The sequence below is a fragment of the Oppia nitens genome, unplaced genomic scaffold (assembly GCF_028296485.1).
Source record: "Oppia nitens isolate AA-2021 unplaced genomic scaffold, nextdenovo-longstitch-racon4-pilon3 scaffold5_pilon_pilon_pilon, whole genome shotgun sequence".
Classification (NCBI taxonomy): Eukaryota; Metazoa; Arthropoda; class Arachnida; order Sarcoptiformes; family Oppiidae; genus Oppia; species Oppia nitens.
In genome coordinates, this window is record NW_026533243.1 from 6296993 (window position 1) to 6319054 (window position 22062).

A 22062-nucleotide genomic window follows, 5' to 3' on the forward strand; every position below is an offset into this window, starting at 1 on the left:
TTTAATTTATTTATATGCAATGAATTATGTTATCAAACAAAAAATATTTTATGGTTCGTTTAATTTCATTTTAAAAGTTTTCATTGAAAAGCAAAATTTTAATTTGCAAATAATTTTATTTTACTAATAAAAAATGATGATAAATGCATTTCCCATAGAAGTAAAATGTAATAACAATATTGTATTATCAATAATATTATAGTTTGTGTGAAAAATATGTTTTCCAACATTAGATTGCAATCATTATACTGTATTAGATATACGGTATACTACAATATATTGCTTTTTACTTTTAAAACCATTTTAAGCCATAAATTTCTTAATGTTATTGAAGTTTTTCTATTGCTTTTATTATAAGAAAAAGAGACTTAAAGACACACTTAAATACATAATATATTTGGTGTTAAAAAACGAGTCCATCATTGAACTAAAATATTGTAGTCGCCAGAGGTCTAGCGATATATGGATAACATAAACATAGCCTAATATGACTGAAATTTTTAAAAGATATTATAGATATTTTTATATTTTTATGTAATGTGAAAATGTATAGTAAAGAGGATATCCTTTTGACAGATATTTGAATGGTTGAGTCTTAAGCTTGAAGTGAGCTCTCGATTGCATTTTATGTCAAAAATACATGAGTGAAGAACTTCATGTCTTTTTTTTGTTAGTGTTTTTATTTGGTTTTTGCTTTGACTATATTTTTAAGCATTATTGTAGTTCAAAGAATACGATGGTCTCTCCCAGCACTGGTAAGTCCTACTCAATAGTCCCCTACTTGTATAACCTTTGAAGCGATGATTCCTCACTTGACAGCCGTTTTTAAACAATTTGGAAAATGTTTGCGAAAAACCCCTCCAAAAGACACATAAGGCACTCACACATTGAATATGTCTTACCGTAAGCCTCCGTCCCATTTGAAAGAGCCGTTTCCCCACAACTTATGATAGTTTAGCTCATCAAATGGTAGTTCCAGTTTTGCGTCAATTTTAACATAAGTAGCTCAACAACACACGGGAACCGATATGAATGCCACCGATTATGAGTTGCTATTGATTTGCTAACAATTATATATTATATCTACGTATACTGTATACTATAAGTTGGTTTGATATGTGATTCCCCATAACAACGATTTTCCTTATGTGTACATTATTATGCCTTTTTGAGTTTCATCAATGAATCCAATTGATTGTATTTAATATACTACACTATGAACTATTCAATTATGTAGCGATTTGTTAGTCAGTTTTATCACTAAAATCTTTTTAATACATAATTAACATATTTTTACTACTATTTATCGAATAATTAGTAATTTATTCAAATTTAGTGAATTAAAAATTTTTATATATAATTTTTATTTTTAAAAAATCAACATTTGGCACTTAATTTGTATTATAATTAAATGAACAATAAAAATGAACAGTTGTTTTGTATGAAAATAAAATACATTATTACTAGAAATTTTGCCAAAAAGCTTAAATATTGACACACTTTGATATATTTATATATTATTTATATTTGTAAAACAATGTAAACACTTTGAATAATTTTTAATTTCTTAAATATTTTATTTAATTATAGAAATTTATAAAATAGATATTTTTATACTGTAGTTAAATCTTAAATATATGTTTGTTTACTCTAAGAATATTGTGTATCAAATTGTTTATAACATGATGTGTTATAATACTATGTAATTCAATATAAAATAACATTAAAATTGATTTATAATTTATATATAGTATATTATAAAATTATATTTATTTGAACAAATCATTGCCGACTATCGCTACTGTAATAACAAATGACAGAAGCAATAAATAAAACCATTTGAAAGACTACGACATCACTAAAATTACTATAAATATCTAACTTCTGTATATAAAAAAAAAATTGTAATAAAATTATAGTTTAACCGTTGAAATGTACTGTAAATTCATTGGACTGTTAAATGAAAAATGAGACAAATTTATAGCAAAAATTCTTCGACAGCATCAACGCTTAAGCATATGGTTTAGTATAGTATGGTATGGTATGGGTATGATATAGTTAGTATGGTTTGGTTGGCCAATGGTATGACTCATTTAGTTTGTTTGCTAACAGTGCTCGTTAAGAAATTCCCTAATTTAATAATTGCTTTATTAAATAATAATTATTATAATTATTACATGAACTAAGAATCTAATAATAATAATAATAAAATGCTTTTTGTTGTGTTTCTTAATAATAAACAAAACATCGTTCATTGGCGTGTCTATCATATAATTGACTGCTAAAAGTAAAAATCCCACTCAAAATTCATTATGAAAAAAGTTAAGTCAAGTCCCATATTTATAAAATGAGATGCATTTAATATAGTATGAGAGCACTGGTATTTCAATCCACCCTAACCTAACTCTTCCTTAAAATATTTTTAGCAAACATTTTTGCATATTTTGACTTATTTTATAATTAATCAAAACGCTTTTTTCCTATTTAGGAATTTTATATTCAAAAAATTACAAAATACATCAAATTTAAGATTAAATTATTTAAGAGAAAAACAAAAAGTTTTTATATAATTTTATATACATTATGTATATATAATTAACAATTTTTCTTCAATACTTTATACGCTCATTTGTTTGGATAATCAATATATTATTATACTAATTTAATTGTGTGCTTTTACTATGTATTTACAATACAACTTATAATGTTTTATACTCATACGATAATAAAAAATAAATATATATTTTGTATGTAAATCTAATAATATGTACACCAAAATTTGTGAGGTCCTAATTTTTTAGTATACAACTTTTCAAACAAAAAACAGCAATAAATTATTTTATTTTTATCATTATTATTATTATTATTATTATTATTATAAGATTAGCGTTTCAGTTTCAACATGAGAGGGACATATTTTTTAGTTTTTATTAAATTATTGGTCCAATGCTGTAATATTATAGACTTAACGATACATTTAATGCCCGATTTTAGGTCAACTCTCGTTATACTAAACGCTTTTTGTATTACAACAAAATTTATAGATTTTTGACGTAAATTTATGTTAAACTCATGTCTGAGTTAATACTTAACTCAATTTGTTTTGTTGTTTTGTTTGAATTTGTTTTATACAAAATAAAAACAATGATAAAAATAAATGCTAATAATATGGTTGTATACCATTGAGGAATGTCACTCAATAGTGAAATGCAATGCAATCTAACATTTTTATATACATTTTAATGCCCTTTCCATTTGCCATTAGGTTATCATAAATTAACTTTTAATGCTATAAACAATTATTTATATTTTAAGTGACTCGTGATTGTGAGAGAGATAGCCATTATATGACTGACCAGTTCCGGAGCCGATAGCTTTCTAAATGTTTTAAGTAATGATTGCATTGCATTGGATTGGTTTGGTTTGGTTGGTGTAGAAGCAGCCAAAAGGAGAATCTCTGTTGAGGTGTAGGGGAGCGGCGTTTGAGGCATATATAGTGAAGCTGTTTGAGTAGTTAGTGCTGCACTACTACTCAACATTCAACACAACAGTTAACATACATCACAACCAACAACATAGACAACAAATATGGGCTAATGTTTTGCTGGTTGTGTTGGGATTGGGATACCAGTGCTTTCTCGTCGTCGTCGAGCAGAAGCCGACTGAATGCTCAACGCTTGAGAAGTTCAGAGCACAGACAGGAGTGAGCAGTAGTGCTGTGCAAAAGCAGTTCAAACAGTTTATGTGATGTTATAACTGTATGCCAATCGTTACCATTGAATGAAACACAGATATATAGACATTCAGTGGTAATTCACAGACAAAAGTCATACAACTGAAAGAAAAAATTCATTTGCTGTGAAAGTGACCTTCAATTGCATTTATTTTTCAATTTTATCTCATTTTCCTCACAAACTCTTCAAATTTACATCCAATGTTCCGAAAGCTTACGGAGAGTTATATTTTACTAACTTTCCAAACAAATGTCTCAACAAAATTGTATAACTCTGTCAGAGATAACATCCCATTCAATATTAACTATGCACTCCTCTCATAGCTATTATTATTATTATTATTGACATTTGATGTTAAATAAAAATATAAGAATAGCTATGAATTACTATTATTTTGGTTATATAATAAATAATTGATGTAAAACTATAATGAAGTCCACAATTTTATTGCTGGTGTTATATTATATTAGCGTTTATTGTGATTTACTAGTGGATGGCATCGACACATCCAATGACTATACGCTAACAATAATTCATTCAAACGATCTCTTCAGTGCATTTGCCGGCATTCAGAGGGATAACAGTGTTTGTGACATCAATACACTTCCCAAGCAATGCAAAGGAGGAGCGCCTAAAATAGTCGCAAAGGTATTACCACAATATCTCACTCTCTCTCTCTCATCTGATGCTTAAAAATTGTTTTATTTATCGCTTAATTTATAGATTTTTATTTACATTTTAACACATATTTAGTAAACCCATATATTCCTTATATATATTGCCATTATTTTTAAGAATAAATTTAATTTAAATATAAGCGGATGTTCATGATATTTATAAAAATTTGCTTAATTTTTGGTGTTTATATTAACCGTATAAATATGATTATATTCTTAAAAATAAGTAAATATTTGTGTGTTTGTGTCTATGTGTTTGTAAATGTGTTTTAGATTATCAATCAAAACTGATATATTGTTTATTTAAATTATGTTGTTTTAGTTATAACTTTTGTGAACACAATAATTACAATATAAACAATATAATAATATTATGATAATTAAATAATGAACAGATAAATAAATTCAAGCAATTTACTGTATGATTGTATTAATTAAAAGTTTAGTTAAAACATTATTTTTATGTATACTTAAAAAACAACTTTCACAAGTATTTGAGATGAAATTAGTTATAACTTATGACTTTAGATACTTATAAGTAAATATAAGAAATAAATTATATTTCAATATAATTTATTTTAAACGATTGCTTCCTTATTTAATATTAATTTAAATGTCAAATATTTATTAATGAATACTCAAACACCAAGAAGACATCAAATAATAAAATCAATTAATTACATATTATATTAAAATTATATAAAACATTTGAAATAAATATTATTCATTTTGACATTAATTCTATAAATAGTTATAATTTGAATAAATATTAATACTATTTTTGATGACATTGAAAATTTAAATTAATTTTTTTCTGTTATAATCCCATAAATCCTTGAGTATTACAAATCCCGGTGTTGTATTAAATATCGTATTAAAATGACTAATCCCACCAAAATATAATAAGCAATAAGCACTGGTACTTACATAACAACACCAAAAACTTAAGTCATTGTTTAGTTGTGAATAAGTGAAGAATAAAATTGAAAAATCGATAAATTCTTTGCTTAACATAACTAAGTCTCCATTACTTAAGCAGTATTTTTCCCATTGACGCCATCAAAGTAGTTGTCATTGTATTATGAGATCAAATAAAAATTTATTATCATTCAACGTATAACTCATTGATTGACTTACAAACAAACAAAAATAGCTAATAGTCAATCGATTTCCTATCTATAAATCATATAATCCAAATGTTCATTTTTTATAAAAACAATGATTGTTTTTGATTGCATGATTACAAAACATTTATATAAAACATTTGATATATTACTTCATCACATAGTTTTCTCTTATTTTGATTCAATTTATTTCGATGCTATTCATTAATAGTTGTTTTTGTCGTATATTTAGTTAGCAAGTAATTCATACAGTAAATGATTTATTTAATTTACAAAAATAAAATTAGTTTAATCTAACAACGATGCTTAACATTGCTTTTATTGCCAGCAATTATGTAGAAAAACAATACTTTAATTATAGTCTTCTATTGAATGAACTTTTGTTAATTACAGTCATTTTATTATTGTTTGTTATATAAGATTAATCCTTCAAATTGCTTGCATTTGATTGCATAAAAACACGATTATCTGGTCTTTTGAAATACAATGATATATTATAAAACAATTAAAAAATATTTTCTATTCAATAATAATTAATGGTTTTAATTAAAAATTAGATAAACGAATGGAGATCTAAGGGTTTTCTTTTGTGGATCAATGCGGGCAACAATTTGGGCGGCATTTGGTATAAACAGTTTGGCTCAAGAGTTATCACAGATTTCTTAAATGTTATGCAGTTTGATGTCATAAGTCTTGGATTAAGTGATTATGATTTGTATGACACAAATGTTGACTATTTTCGTGATTCTCGCGAAGCTTTTGATAATATGACACAATTCATTAGCGATGTCTCACACTTTTCCCGAATCGTGTCCTGCAATGTGGACGTCGATACCAAATATGTGCCCAACTATTATTCGGCAGTCCGGCCGTCCACCAAAATAATGAGTAGCCGAAAACGTATCGGAGTTATCGGATTTGTTCAAAATCCAGGAGAGTTGACTACAGTATCCACTAAAAGAGGAGTTTCCGATAAAGTAGGACAAGGAATGGATTTTATTAAAATTCGTGATCCGATTAGATGTTTGATAGATGAAAGTGAAAATCTCCGAAAAGAAGGAATTAATATTATTATAGCCGCCGGTAGTGGCGATGAAAGACTATTCAAAGATATTCTCAATTATGTGCCAAATGTGGATCTCGTAGTCGGAAGCTATGGCTTATCCAAAAATCTGTCAGTTTTAGCACAACGAAGGGCTCGTTCGTATCCCGATCTAGAAGTTAACGACATCACCGGCAATAAAATTGTTGTGACCGCTGATCCATTCGGGAGATCGATCGGCAAAATATCTGTCGTATTTGACAACCGAGGGTTCATAAAGTCAAGTGAAGGCTCTCTAATCCATCTCGACTCAGATGACAATACTCGTGGTATGTTTCATGACATCAATTTTATTGTTAATACAAATCGTTTAAAATTAGAAACTTTTAATTTAATTAAAGACTTGAGACTAGAAAATGAAAATTCTTGAGACACTATAATCTTAAATAATTTGAACTTATAGTCTGGCATTCAATGTCTCTAAAGATCATCTCATTAGATAGTATTAAATCGTTTAAAATGTAATTTATTTAGTTATACTTTTTTAGTTCATTTTATATTTTATAATATTTATGTTCATTCATTCATTCATTCATTACTTATTTAAAATAAAACTGTATTTTCTATTTAAAGAATAATCTATCTTTTTTTGGCAATCAAAACTCATATAACTTATAATACAATTATACATATTATATAAATACCGGTATAATAATATCTATTATAAATTATGAATGTATTGAAACCTAACTTTGAAAAATTACAAACAGATAATTATATTATTAATATTCTTGTCAAACCACACATACAGGCATTTAAACGTTTCTATAAGTTTCGCACAATTATTATATAAAATTTTCTCTCACTTTTCCTCATATCGGTGATCGCACCGATAGTGTGTGTATATATACAGTATGTGTGTGAAAAGCCACAAAACTGGTGGAGAGCTCACAATTTAATGATAAGCCCCTATTGTAGTGAAGGGGCAGCTGTTGGCTATTTGACAACCAGTTGTGCATAAAAAAGAGCAATTGATTGTTGAATTGAATGCACTTTTTATATTAAAAAATAAAAACGAGATGAATGTCAAAATGTGTCGTTTTATATAAAATAGATAATAGCAGTCAATAATATTATATACAACATATGATAAAAAAATACTGAACAATGACCACTGAACTTCAATTTAATTAATTAGGTTTTTAAAAATATTTTTACCTTATTTAGCTTTTTTATATCTAAATATTATTATGTAGTCAATTATTATACACCTGGTTTGCCATTATTTAATTTATTGTATTTGGATAAATTAAGGGTGCATTCAAAATGAATTCAATTGAAGTCATACCAAGCAATCACTGCTTACATAAATTTTATTTATTTTAAACATTTTGTAGCCCTGTTTTAGAAATAACTTAGTTATATAAATAATATTATAGTATATGTAATACCAATCTTAGAGATTATTCTTTACTCTATTTATTGGATAACTCCTATAATTTATTTGACAATTAATTGTTTTTTAGTTTAAAACTGGTTTCAATGTCATAGAATAGCATATACTGTACAGTATTATAACACAAAAGAATTTACAGATAATAAAATAAATCAAAAATTTCGACATTTTCTAAATAAAATGCAGTTTTCATTTTGTAGTGTTTTATTTATTAAGACACAATAGTTATGCTCTTGTGTATACATTTTGGTAAACTTATTTAACAAAAAATTGCTCATATATTGTATAATATTATACAATATTATGTAACCAAAATGTTTTGTTAAGTATTATTAACTGAATAAAAGGAGAGAGAGAGAGAGAGAGAGAGAGAGAGAGGGATGTGAATGAAAAAAATGATGTCAAATATATAATTTAATTTGTATTATATTATTGAATAGACCACAAAACGGAACAGTTGGTCGATAGCTACCAGCGCTCGCTATTCATCGGCACTACAGTCGTATATCTCGATGCACGGGACTGTTGGGATCGCGAGTGTAATATCGGTAATATGATAACTGACTCTATGGTAGACTATCGATTCAAATACAATGGTATAAACGATAGTTATATCAATTCAATAATTAAGACCAACGAAAATGATTTGGTTAGACAAACAATGGCTAACAATAGAGATGTCATCGCATTGTTTAATAGTGAAAGCATTTCAAACTCAATCGGAAACGTCAAAACTTCAAATGATATACAAAATAAAGAGTACTTTATTACAAAAATTAGTTTAGACAACATGTTTGACGCCAAGGATCTCAATATACAAATGTTTATTTTAGAGGGAAAGACAATCAAACAATTATTGTCTCATTATATCACCAGAGAGAAGGACTTACTTCAAGTGTCGGGCATTAAAGTTATTTATGATCTCTCAAAACCAATTAATGAAACCATTATTGATATTTCCGTCAAATGCACCAAATGTTCAGATGATTATTACAGTCCACTAAATGACACCAAGTTTTATGATGTTTTGTTGCCTCAAAGTATCAAATTAGACCAAAACGACCGAAACATTCAAATAGCACAACATTTAAGTGTCACAAATATGTTAGACAACTATATTAGACACAATTCACCCATCAATGCAACCGTTGAAAACAGGATTACATTTATTGGTTCAAAAGGTTTATAAGTTTTACATAATTTTTTTTGKTTTAGTTTTTTGTTTTGCTGTATATATTTGCAACAATTAATTAAATGCAGTTCAAGAAAAATAATCTAATATTATTTGTTTTATTCAATTTTTATTTATTTTTTAATTTAGTTTTACTCAATTTTATTTTAGATTAAAAGTTTTAATGAATATTAAATACATTTTTACTTAAAAAAAATCTGGCAGTTATTGCCAAAAATGAGATAAAATTAATTTCTTTAATGAATTTATTTATTTATTTTGTTGTATTTATTTTAAGTTCACCACAATTATATCATGCAATATTACTATTAATTAGTTATTTAGTGTATCATTTAATTAATGTAATACAATGTAAACCATTCACTTTAATTAGTAGTTAAAGTGTCGATTAAGACGTGACTTTCACTACATTTCATTAAATTACACTTTTTTAATAATATTTTTTTTTCTAAGTGTTAGATCTTAATTATGTATGAATATATAAAACATTAACTAATTATAATTTTTCTTATTATTTTTTCTATGTTGAATACATTTCAAAATTTTAGGAAAAAGTGCTGCTTTTGGTACAAAATGTGGGAATTTGATGCTATATTTTGCAGTATTAATAGCTAATCTGTCACTGATATGTGGATTTAATTGACATCAAACACACATCCAATGAACAGCTTATATATACTCGTCATATGAGTCGACACACAACATGACTATTTGATGATATGATAAGCAAGACTTAATTAATTGAACKTATATTATAGTAAATATATGTATAAAACAAATTATATTATGTAATATTTTAAATATATAGAGTATATATAAAGTGACCGCAAACTAACTATTCTGAAATATAACAATTATAATTTTATAACTAATTGTTGACCACATAACTTATAATTAGGAATCAAATAATATCCCAATTTATTTAACAAAACTTACAAATCTTATACAATATACAGTAATATAAATATCCGTTTCTAAAGTCAAACGGATATATTTTTGTGGTTCAGTTATGGCTACATAAAAGTTAAAAGTATGATAAATGCAATTGAAACAAATATTGTAATTATACTGTAATAATATTATAACAATATAGTAACAAATTGTAACTTTTTAGTGCTTTTCCAATAATATCTCTAAGTAGTCCAAACTCTTCAACAAAAACAGATAAAAATATTATTGTTTTTATTTACAAGTAATAAATTTTGATTATTAAAATAATTAATATAAATTGTTGTGAATGTTATGTGACCAGACATTAGCTATAAAATTATCATTAAATATATTTTAGTCTTAAAAAACTAAAAGTTTGTCAGCACTTTTAAAACATATAAACACTTTATTTGTACAGATATCTGAAAAAAGTTTTATTATGATTGCAGAATATATTTAATGATTATTTTTATTAAAGGTTTAATATAAATATTTATGGAAAAAAATATTTAGTCAATAATATTTATTATAAATTTACAATATATGCATAATATTATTTAATATAATTACTGTATATTATACATGTACATACCGTAGACGGTAAAATAATTTTCAAACTAACGTTATATTTAATACAATACAATTCTGTACATAAAATATAAAACATCATTTTATTAATAATCATTAGATATGGTACATGAATGGCGATTATAATAATAATAATAAAATAATAGTAATGATAATAAATACAAAAATTTTCTAATATATTAATACAATATACTCGTTAAATATGTTTCAAAATACTCTACCAATTTTATTATTTAATTGTTTCAAAGAAACAACAACAAAAATAAATAATAGTCATATATTTACTATTATTGGTTGTTTTCCTTAATATATAAATTGTTATAATAATAATTAACCTAAAAACTATTGAAAATTATTGTATTTATTAATAAATTTAAATATGGATTATAATATTCTAATAATAATAAATTATATATTTTTGATAATTACTTATCAAATTAAATCATAAACATAAAATATATTATACCGTTCAAGAGATTCAAAACTAATTGGTAATTGAAGTTTATAATTATATATTAAATACTATATTAAAATTAACAAAAATTAAATTCTGTTACAATTCCGTGTCTCCAAAACAAGTTTTTGTGGTTAAACTTTAATCTCTCGACTGATTTGTTTAATACCAGTCAGTGATGGATGGGTTTATTTTTATCACAACTTATATTATAAAACACTTTTGCTAGGATTTCTCGTTTAGCGAGTGAGTGAGAGAGTGAGTGAGTGAGTGAAAGAGAGAAAGTRCAGAAAGAGAGAGAGAGAGAGAGAGAGAGATTTATTTTCTTTTATTAGATGAAAAGTCAAGTCAAATGTCAAATTCTGGTGTTTTTGTAGTATTTGACAAAAAGTTTTTTTTTCGGAACTATTAATGTGTGTTTGCTTTTGAAAATATAACTTATTTCATGATTTGTCGTTGAGTTGAATGAACTTTAAATGACTTTAAATAGAAGTTTAATTTATTTTTATATTTATATAGAAAGAAATCTGGAAAATTCATATAAATTTCAAGAGAACTATAATTATATTTTTGTGTTATTATTTAATTGTCAAATATATTGTGTATTTTTTGTTTAGTTTATTTATTTTGAAATTTCATTATAACTATAATAATAATCGATGTATTTATGAATGCATCCACTATAAAATTATGTATAAAATGATTCCAAGGTTATTTTCAAATAATAAATATTTTTGTTTAGTATAAAAAAAGTATAGTACAATAGTACTAATACAACACACAGTATGAAAATATATAATATATTACCGGTATATTAATATATTGAATAAACAATGCAAATAATGATAATATACTCACCAATGAATGTAATTAGAAATATCTTATGTGTTYAAAATATGAGTTCATTTTAGAGAGATGTTAGAAAACGCACAGTAAGTTATTTATATTGAATAATTTAGTTGAGCGCTTCGGTATCCACTACACAGTTATAAATACTTTACTTAAATACACTGTATTCAAGTATTGAAACAAGTTTTTCGGCAATCTATTACAGTTAACTGGTTTTTCACAGTATTAAAGCATTATTTGACATTAATTTTTACTAATTATTCGTTATTGTGATCAAACAGAGCCCGGAGTCAATTAGCCTAACATATTGGTGGTCCCAATAACTAAAGATGTAATCCTTTTTTCCAATATTTTAGAGGATAGGGAGCATTGACGTGGAAGTACTGATGCACTAACCTATCGGTTGTACTGAAAGTTTGCTTATTTATCGATACGTTGTTTGACTGGCATATTATTTATATATTTTTATTTATTTTTATTTATTTTATTATTTTTATCATTTAATGTTTAACTCTTGTACTCCCTGTGCTTATAATGTATGGGTACTGAACAGTGATTTTAAACAATTATAAATCGCTGAAAATTTTTTAATGAAATGTTCTGTACTATTGAATACATGAATAGGGAAAAAGTCCTTCAATTATAGTTTGTTTAAATTGATGATAAAAATTTCAATGCCGTCGTCGTCTCCAATGTTGTGAATATTTGTGATATATATTATGTGATGAATTGCTGCAAATAAAAAACATTTGTCACTTTTCTTTATTAATACAAGTTTGGGAACAATTTTTTAATATATTTTTTATATGCCAGTGCTTTAACAATATTTACCCGGCTAATATCATAATATATATATAAATTTATAAAAATAAATTTATTTATTAATTTAGTGTAAATAATGCATTGCTTGAAAATTGTGTTTACTTTGATAACATTTGAAACTGTGATCATATTTGGTCACCAGTTGTCCATCACATTTGATCCGCCACTCATTCGTGGACTTAAACAATGGGACTCTCAAAACATATCGTTTACAATCGCTGCCACAACAGATGTAGACTTTAACAAAACCACTGATGACTATAAGCTAGTCTTGGATTTGGTACAGTTCTCGCAAAAGCACCGGCAGGTTATCGAGTTTGTCGATCACAATACATATGACTTTAAACTAACGGAAAGTGAGCCGATTTTCAGTTCACAATTGAAGATAAAAGCCTTATTTCTGGGTTACTCTAACATCACTTTTCATGTACTGAAAAATGACACTTTGGTCGACACTTTGGATGACTTTTCAGTCAGTGTTATCCGAAAGACTTCAATTTATGATGCATTGTTTGGTGTCATTATAGTTATAATGGTTACAATCAATTATATTAATATGGGCTGTCATCTTGACCTCAATGTCGTCAAACAGACTCTTAAGACACCCATTGGACCTATCATTGGATTTGTTTGTCAATTCTCTATAATGCCATTAGTAAGTTATATTTTTGTTATAATATTAATTCAATATATATATTATTATTATATATACACTATATGTATATATTATAATCTTATTGATTATTAAATTAATTAATTATTGTTCACAATCTAAAATAATTTAAAAAGATATTATAGTTGTTTGAAATAACGTTAATATAATATTTTAAGATTTCACATAAACTGTATGATTATAATCTAGTTTTAGATAAAAAATATTATTAATTTAACTTAATATTTAGCTCACTAATTATAGTCTATATAATCGTAAATTAAGTATAATGAAGGTCTTTTTCGTACAAATAATTTTATTTATTGTAAATTTCAATTTTAGTACATTTTGGACAAATATATATATTTGACAATTAGTTCAACTCATGTGACAAATAAAAATTTATTTGATATAATCCATTAAATTATTTCTGATAAACAACTTATTTTAAGAGCTACCCTATATGTTAGCTTACATGTTGTTTACAATATAGAGCACTGTATAGCTATAATAGTCGGCTATTGTATAAATAAATAGATGTCTGTCCGAGAAAACAGTTGTATATACACACCATTAATACCAAATTTGCAATAGATTTGAGATTATGATTTAACTGTATGTTAGCTTATTATTTGATTACATACACACCTTATGCAATAAATAATGGGTCGACAGCTGTTCAACTATACCGTCAATACACACATACATTCACTATCAGATGCATAGACAGAGCATCACTTATTTTGAACTGTTTGTTGAAATTGAACCTTCAATTTAGGGCTCACTTTTGTGAGGGAAACTTGTAGTGAAATGTATGTGAAATACAAGCAAAAAAAGATGGATTGTTTGGGACAATACAAGCGGTTTGTGTCTAAACTATGCCATCAATACTACAATATGTTTCTCATATCTTTCATTCAGATATTTTTTGAATTTTATTTTGATTATCTATAAGTTTAACGTTAAATCTAGAAAGCAAACAATCAATGATCTGACAATCACTTAATCAATCAATTTTTACTTAATATGCATAAATATTCCCACAATAATAATAATTTATATCAATAATGTATATATAATATTCAATTTCCTATTTAAATCTATAATGATATTATATAGTATTATGTAAATTAATTTTATTAGACTTAATAGACTCTTATGATAAAATTGTGCTAAATTTAATTTTTTAAATGATTAGCTGAAAACAATATTTAGCTATAAATAAAATTAATTATTTGAAAGCTTTCTCTTTAATTATTTAAAATAATAATTTTAAACACTATAATAATAAATTAATAAAATTATTTACTCTATCATAAATTTGAGCTTAATTTAAAATATACTATAATATTGCCATTAATACTGTATACTATAATATTTTATAATTTTGTAAATTAGTTTTATATGACTTCAAAACGTCTATTGTTGTTATTTGACTTGAATTAAAAGGTCTCTTATGGTTTAGAGTAAACTGCAGACTATAATATGATACAATAAAAAATATGTTATAATAAAATATAATGTTGAATATAATTAATAAACATTAATATTAACCATTTTAATATAATAGAATAAGCTAATAATTTATAAGTATATATTTATTATAAATAATWAAAAAATGCTAATTTAAGTCTAATAACTTAATTACATATTTATATAACATACTTTAAATAAATTATATATATATACAGTATATATATTGGATAAACATCAATTAAGATAACTTTTGAATAAATAATAATTTACTATAATATACTTAATAAACAATTTTATCACTTTATGTGCTCATAAATAAAAACAATTTGTTACATCTCTATTAAATTATTCAAACCCAATGACACAATTTTACCACAAATGTGCCATAAATACACATTATATGCATTATTGCTATTTTGATATTCAATTTTTAAAGAATTATATAGTTTTATTACTATCACATTAAAAAATTTTAATAAAGTTTATTATAATAAAAAAAAGTACACAACTTAATGGGCAAACTACTTATTAAATAATCAAATAGTGTGACATTAAATTTACATTAAAAATACAGTACATTTAATAACATTAAATACTAAATATTTAGCACAACTTGTAATAACTAATTTCTTTTTCATATTATATTTACCGTGACTTCAAATGTTACCCTAAAACCTTGAAAACCTCAATAAACATTAAGTAATTATAATAAATATTCAATATATTATATACTTGTATAAGTAATTAACATTTGGTTGTATAAACAATTTTAATCAATTTGGTTGAGTGATATTCAATTGAAATTGAATTCATTAATATTTAGTAATTTATTTTCAATTAACAAATTTCTATAAATAACACTTGTTTCACTAATTGTTATATAATATCATAGGGCTCATACCTAATAGGATGGCTTATATTTAGTGATGACATAAACTTGCGTTTGGGGTTATTTACATTGGGATGTTCACCGGGAGGAAACTCCAGCAATTTTTGGACACTACTGTTCAATGGAGACGTCAATCTAAGCATTACTATGACTTTCATCAGTACTATTGCCGCCTTAGGTATGATTTGTACTTTAATTTATCATTTTGTAAATGTCTTTTTATTTTATTTGTTTAGTACAACATATAATTTTTAATATATAAAATGTCATGCATTAAAAAATTTGCAAAAATACATTAGATATCGTTTATAAAAATAATTATATCGAAGAATAATTATTAATATTAATAAAAATATTTAACAATAAAGATAAATAACCAATTTGAATTTTACATCAAAACAAATAGAGCTAAATAAAAATGTTAAAATTAGTTATTACAATTTTAGAGCAGTCAATTTGTTATTTTTCTAGTTTATTGATTTTTTTGTTAAATTAATATCATCATTTAGTTTAATATAATTTATATGCAAATTGTTTGTCACGTTAATTGACTTTATGTGACAGTCTATATTAAAAATAAATATTAAATTATATTAAAATTAATAGTAAATTGGCTCAGTATTATTATTGTATTAAATTTTTATACTAGGTTTAGAAATATTGGATTAATTTGAGTTTTTAATATACAATATATATATAAAGTATAATACAGTAGTTATTTAGGAAATATGTGACCTACATATTAGACAATTTATTGATCTTATATATAAAATTGTCAAAATAAGTAAATAATTTATTAAAAAATTAAATTATTTGAATAGTAATGATGCCATTCTGGTTATTTACATTGGGCCGCACGTTATTTCCCGGAAACATCAAAATCCCGTACTTTAATTTGATGACATCACTAATAATGCTTACGTTTCCAATGGTTATCGGATTACTGATTAAACATTACCGACCAAATTGGGCTAAAATATCACACAAAATCATTAAACCGTTTACTATAGTTGTAGTGACATTTGGCATACTGGGCAGTGTTATCATTTATAATCATATATTTGTTATGTTCACGTGGCCTATTGTATTTGCAGGTGCTTTGGTAGCTATTATTGGCTATAGTTTAGGTGCAATCATATCAACAATTTTTCGTATGAAAAGTTCACAAATAGTGGCCATTTCTATTGAAACCGCCTATCAAAATGGTAGCATTGCTTTCATATTGTTATTACTATCACTAGAACAGCCCGATTCCGACATTGCCAGTGTTCCATGTATTGCACAGTTATTAATAACTGGTCAGCCTCTTTGGTTTGTCTACCTGGGCGTCAAAATATATCAATACTTTAAGAATAAAGAGGAAAYCACTGATAAAGTTCCGTCAAATGATACGAAAAGTGACAATACTTTAGAAAAGTCCTGTTATGACGGGCCGTACAATGAAAAACCAAAGATAACTAACGGAGATATTGAGAGTAATAATATTACAGATGATAATAACCAAAGTATCACAAAAATATAATTATATTTAATTTTTCTAATATTTTAGCATAAAATATCACTATTTTTTCATATCATTTTATTGTAATTTACATAATAGAATGTGATTGTATTTATAATTGTTTTTAAAGTTATTTATCTTTTAATCTTTATCATAATATTTTACTGTATTTATAAGTTGTATTATTTATGAATATTTAAATAAAAAATAACTTGAGATCTGAATAAATATGAATTTATATGTAAGTCTTTATTAAATCAGTAAATCTTAATCAAGTAATATATAAAAATGTTATAAAACAGTATAAAATTATAAAACTAAGAAAACTTGTAAAATTTATAACAAATAACATTAAAAAAGTAAATTTTTAAATAACAATAGTGTCGGGTAACGGTTCAAGTTTGATATCAAATCTAGTTTGTACCTGTTGTCTAACAATATCTGCGGCATAGCCTGAAATCAATGAAATGGCCACTCCTTTAGTCCCGAATCTTCCGGCCCGACCCACAGCGTGCAGATAAATATCGCTATTATCGGGCATATCATAGTTGATGACCACATCGACCCTTTCGAAGTCGATTCCGCGGTCAAACAATTTTGTGGCAATTAATACACGCCTTTTGTATGATTTGATTATCTGATAGGTATTTAGTCGTTCCTCTTGAGACATAGCGCTGTGAATATTTATTACCGAAAAATTTAGTTTTAGTAAAACATCGTTAAGTGCTTTACATCTTTGAATTGTATTGACAAAAACGATGGCCTGTTTATACTCCAGATTACTCAAAATGTCGTTTAGTTTTCGCAGTTTCTCTCTCTCTGGTAATTCCACATAAAATTGTTGTAATCCATGAAGAGATAGCTTAGAGTCGTCGCCAATAATCACTTCCAGTGGATTATCCATAAGTTTTATGGCCAGTCGTCTGTTTTGTTCAGTCATTGTTGCGCTAAACATCATTATTTGCCGATTTCTTGGAATTCTTTTATCGATAAAAATTATATCCTCCAAGAGATCTATAAAATTGAGTTATATTTTTTAAATTGTTTGTTTGAATTTAGTTTCAATTTTTTAAACCTCTTTGTTGAAGCATTTTATCAAATTCATCGATTACGAGATGCCTGACTTGACTCAAATCAATAATCCCTTCTCTGATTAGGCCTTTGAGCCGACCAGTGTGGCCACGGCTACATGCGGTCGGTTATATTGAAGAACTTGTTCGTCTATTCTCTGAGGAATACCACCAATAAAAACGGCGACATTTGCTTTAAGATATTTAGCAAACCGTTCGTATTCTTTGGATATCTGAAACGCCAACTCTCTTGTGTGAACCAAAACCAAAACAGAAATCTTCTTACATTTGATGTCCAATTGCTGTAGAGTTGACAAAACAAATACACACGTCTTTCCCATTCCCGACTTGGCCTGACATAAGATGTCGACACCCATAATGGCTTGAGGTATACATTCATTTTGTACTTCAGAAGGACTCTCAAAACCGGCGTCACTGATGGCTCTCAACAGTTCTTGTTTAAGAAGAAAATCACGAAAACTCTTTTGAGTTTTTATCATTATTTCGGTCTTATCTTTAATATCAGGTTTCTTGTCATCCAAGAAGTCCTTATCGTTAAGCAACTCTTCATTGGAAAGCAGTTCATCGTCTTCTTCATAGTCAAGCAAATCATAATCTAAATTCAAATCTAACATTATTTTGATGTCTTTATTAAAATAATTTATAAAAAAAATTATAACAATTTATAACAACTTGTTATTAACAAGACATGTATTTGTCAAATGACTGTTTCAGCGCTTAACGAATACCTTTTATAATGTTTTATTTSTAATAATATTATATTAATATTATCATCAGTTTATCATAGGTTAGAATAGTTTGTATTTTGTATAAAAAATAATTTGACATTTTTATCAATTTCTATAAAGTTCTAAAAATTAAAGTTTAAAAATCTTATCATTATTCTAACTAATCATTATAAGTTTATAACCTAATCTTATATATATAGTATAATTTTAATTAAATATAAATACAAAATTAATTATCCAAAAATCAATGATTTTAAGTCTATTGTAGGATTTTTGTTGCTCTATGAATATTATTTTTAATAAAAATAGTCATCTATTATAGTAAAAATAGTATAGTATTTAATTCAAAATTACTCAATTTATTATACTTGTCCTCTAGAGTCTAGAGTTTAGACCAATATATATAATACAAGTAAAAAGTTATAATTAAGTTATAAAAACTATAGTATAGTATTTTAATAATTAATAATCAAAATATAATATTAAACAAATAATATTTATTATTCTATGATATATTTTGTATTATAAATTACTACTGTATTAATAATAAAACAATAAATATTTTTAAATATATTTTTCGATATTATTAATAATTTTTATAAATTAATGTAAATTAATTAAAATATAAATTTTAGTATTGAAAAATTGAATTTATATTTTTTTTAACTAATGTAATATAACGTCAAAATTCTATATTAATAATTCTTTATAAAATTTTGTGATAACTGTTAATACAATTAAAATTCTAGATAAAATAAATACTAATAGTTTTATAGACATATATGAAATGTTTTTAAAATATGGAATTAAATAAATATTAAGAATCATTATATACTTACCATTAAACTACGGGAAACCTAATTAACATTGGATGCAATTGTAGTTTTAAGTTAATTATAAAACAAGTCAGCGCAATGACCTTTTATAATAAATAGTAAAAAACATAATAAAATATTAGTACTGTATTGTAATAACATAATTGTATGAAAAAAGCACTTTCTCTATGGAGACACAATTGTATACAAAATTGAAATTCAATCAATATTTAAGCAGTTTTAACATTTATATAGCTATTTAAATACACGCAAACAATTCATACATTATTTTAAATTATATGATATTTTATTATTTATGATTTATTTGATGATTTATGCGCCAATTTACTGTTAAAAGCTAATGCTATGTTCAAACACTTAATGATTGTATAAATTATTATTTATAAAAAAGTAATGTTTCGTCAAAATAAGTCCGAAACGGTAACTTTGACCAGAAGTCAATTACATGCTATACTAGAGCTCATCACTCAAATCGGAGGTATTTTTGTTTAATCCTATTATATAACATATTATTACAATTTATTTAAAAATCTTATGTGAAAATAATAGGCACAACAAACAGTTCAGAGACGAGAAATAATGTTATCAGTGATCACACAATAAATACCAACAGATTTATTGATAATAATGTAAATGAAGAACACTTATTAAGTGATTGTCTTAATTGGGATAACGATAAGGAAGACATTATGTCTAGAAGTGAATGGATATCAAATAAAACTCAAAGAAGTGATAATCAGTTACCCAGAACCTCATCACTTGTATTATTAAACGACAATAATATTGTTAATAATAGAGTACTTTCTTCAGCAATGAGTGATATCTCTAAAGTAGATGAACTAAGAAATGATTCGGCAATGACTAACAGTGACCACAATCACAGACGTTATGCCAAAGTTAATGACTCGGAATTTGATTGGAATGAATTGCAACAGAAAAAACTCAAGACTTTAGAGTACAGAAAAGCTTTGGCTCTTCAGTATGAAGAAAAACAACGATTAAAAATCAAAGAACAACAAAAGATTAGACGAGAGGAACAACTACTTGAAAAACGAATTGAAGAACAAAGAATCAAAATGAGAAAAGATTATGAAATGGAAAGAAATTTAATGGAAGAGAAAAGACTTTTGTCAGAGAAAAAACGTGAGGCTGTCGTTGAGGCCATCGGCAGAACAGAACCAATCATCAGAAAGAGAAACTTTTTGATTGACAGAGATTCCGATATACAGACATCTGTTGTGGCAGAAGTCAAACCACAAACAAGAACTAGAGATATATCGGCACAAACAGAGACTATTGACTCTTCGTCTCAATATTCTGAATGTGGGACACAAACTGATGTCCAATTGTTACTCCATTTGTTAAATGAWTTGAAATTAATTACTAAAGACAAACATAAAGCAAAGTCCAAATCGTATGAAAACTTGTCAACCGATTCTACCTCTTCAGCAAATACACATCGACCACGTCTTGTAAATAGAAATAAAGATTATGACGACACAAAAGATGTACAAAATAAGAATAAATTAATCAATAAAAGACCCGTTTGGCAGAAGAATCATAAATTCAAAAATGTTATTAAAACTAACGACAAGACGACAAATCTGGTGCCAAATAAAGCTCAAGAAGATGAGACAAACTTAGTTGAACTTAAAATAAATCACCAAAAAAATGAATCAAATAATGATTTGTTGCCAATGAAGAAATTGCGAAGAAATTCATTAACAAAGTCTGCATTGAATTTAAATACATTGCAATCCAGTAAAAAGCGAATCATGTCTTCAATTGAATCGACAAAACAACTAAACTTTTTGCCAGATATTCGGCCAAATTCGAGGAAAAAGTGGTTTAGTCAGCAATCATTTGATCCAAATTTCTTATCATAAAGTTATTGATATTTATATTATAATTGTTAGAATTTAATCCAATTTTACATCAATTATATTAAATACTGTAGTTGTTATCAAACAATATTTGTTATTTATATAAATTTATATATCATTTATTGTTGTCTCGTTATA

The 22062-nt window shown here is 25.5% G+C and overlaps 3 protein-coding genes and 1 pseudogene across 3 annotated transcripts; 3 read left to right on the forward strand and 1 right to left on the reverse strand.

The window, feature by feature from the left end:
• The first annotated feature begins 3596 nt into the window (after window positions 1-3596).
• LOC128961653 (snake venom 5'-nucleotidase-like) lies at window positions 3597-9964 on the forward strand. Its single transcript, XM_054307910.1, has 5 exons — window positions 3597-3703; window positions 4205-4382; window positions 6093-6906; window positions 8474-9214; window positions 9774-9964. Exons 1-5 carry the CDS (start codon window positions 3597-3599, stop codon window positions 9866-9868), a joined length of 1935 nt encoding a protein of 644 aa, XP_054163885.1. The 3' UTR covers window positions 9869-9964.
• Window positions 9965-12940: 2976 nt separating this feature from the next.
• On the forward strand, window positions 12941-17407 carry LOC128961654 (hepatic sodium/bile acid cotransporter-like). The gene is made up of 3 exons (XM_054307911.1): window positions 12941-13523; window positions 15889-16063; window positions 16707-17407. Exons 1-3 carry the CDS (start codon window positions 12945-12947, stop codon window positions 17405-17407), a joined length of 1455 nt encoding a protein of 484 aa, XP_054163886.1. The 5' UTR covers window positions 12941-12944.
• Window positions 17408-17618: 211 nt separating this feature from the next.
• Window positions 17619-19200, reverse strand: LOC128961871 (spliceosome RNA helicase DDX39B-like; annotated as a pseudogene).
• Window positions 19201-20431: 1231 nt separating this feature from the next.
• On the forward strand, window positions 20432-21927 carry LOC128961870 (uncharacterized protein MAL13P1.304-like). Its single transcript, XM_054308176.1, has 2 exons — window positions 20432-20519; window positions 20591-21927. Exons 1-2 carry the CDS (start codon window positions 20435-20437, stop codon window positions 21925-21927), a joined length of 1422 nt encoding a protein of 473 aa, XP_054164151.1. The 5' UTR covers window positions 20432-20434.
• Window positions 21928-22062: the final 135 nt, after the last annotated feature.

Coding starts and splice junctions, on each gene's coding strand:
- LOC128961653 (XM_054307910.1), top strand. CDS start 3,597: ATGTTTTGCTGGTTGTGTTGGGATTGGGATACCAGTGCTTTCTCGTCG. Junction 6,907..8,473: donor CTCAGATGACAATACTCGTG/GTATGTTTCATG, acceptor ATTATTGAATAG/ACCACAAAACGGAACAGTTG. Junction 9,215..9,773: donor TACATTTATTGGTTCAAAAG/GTTTATAAGTTT, acceptor TCAAAATTTTAG/GAAAAAGTGCTGCTTTTGGT.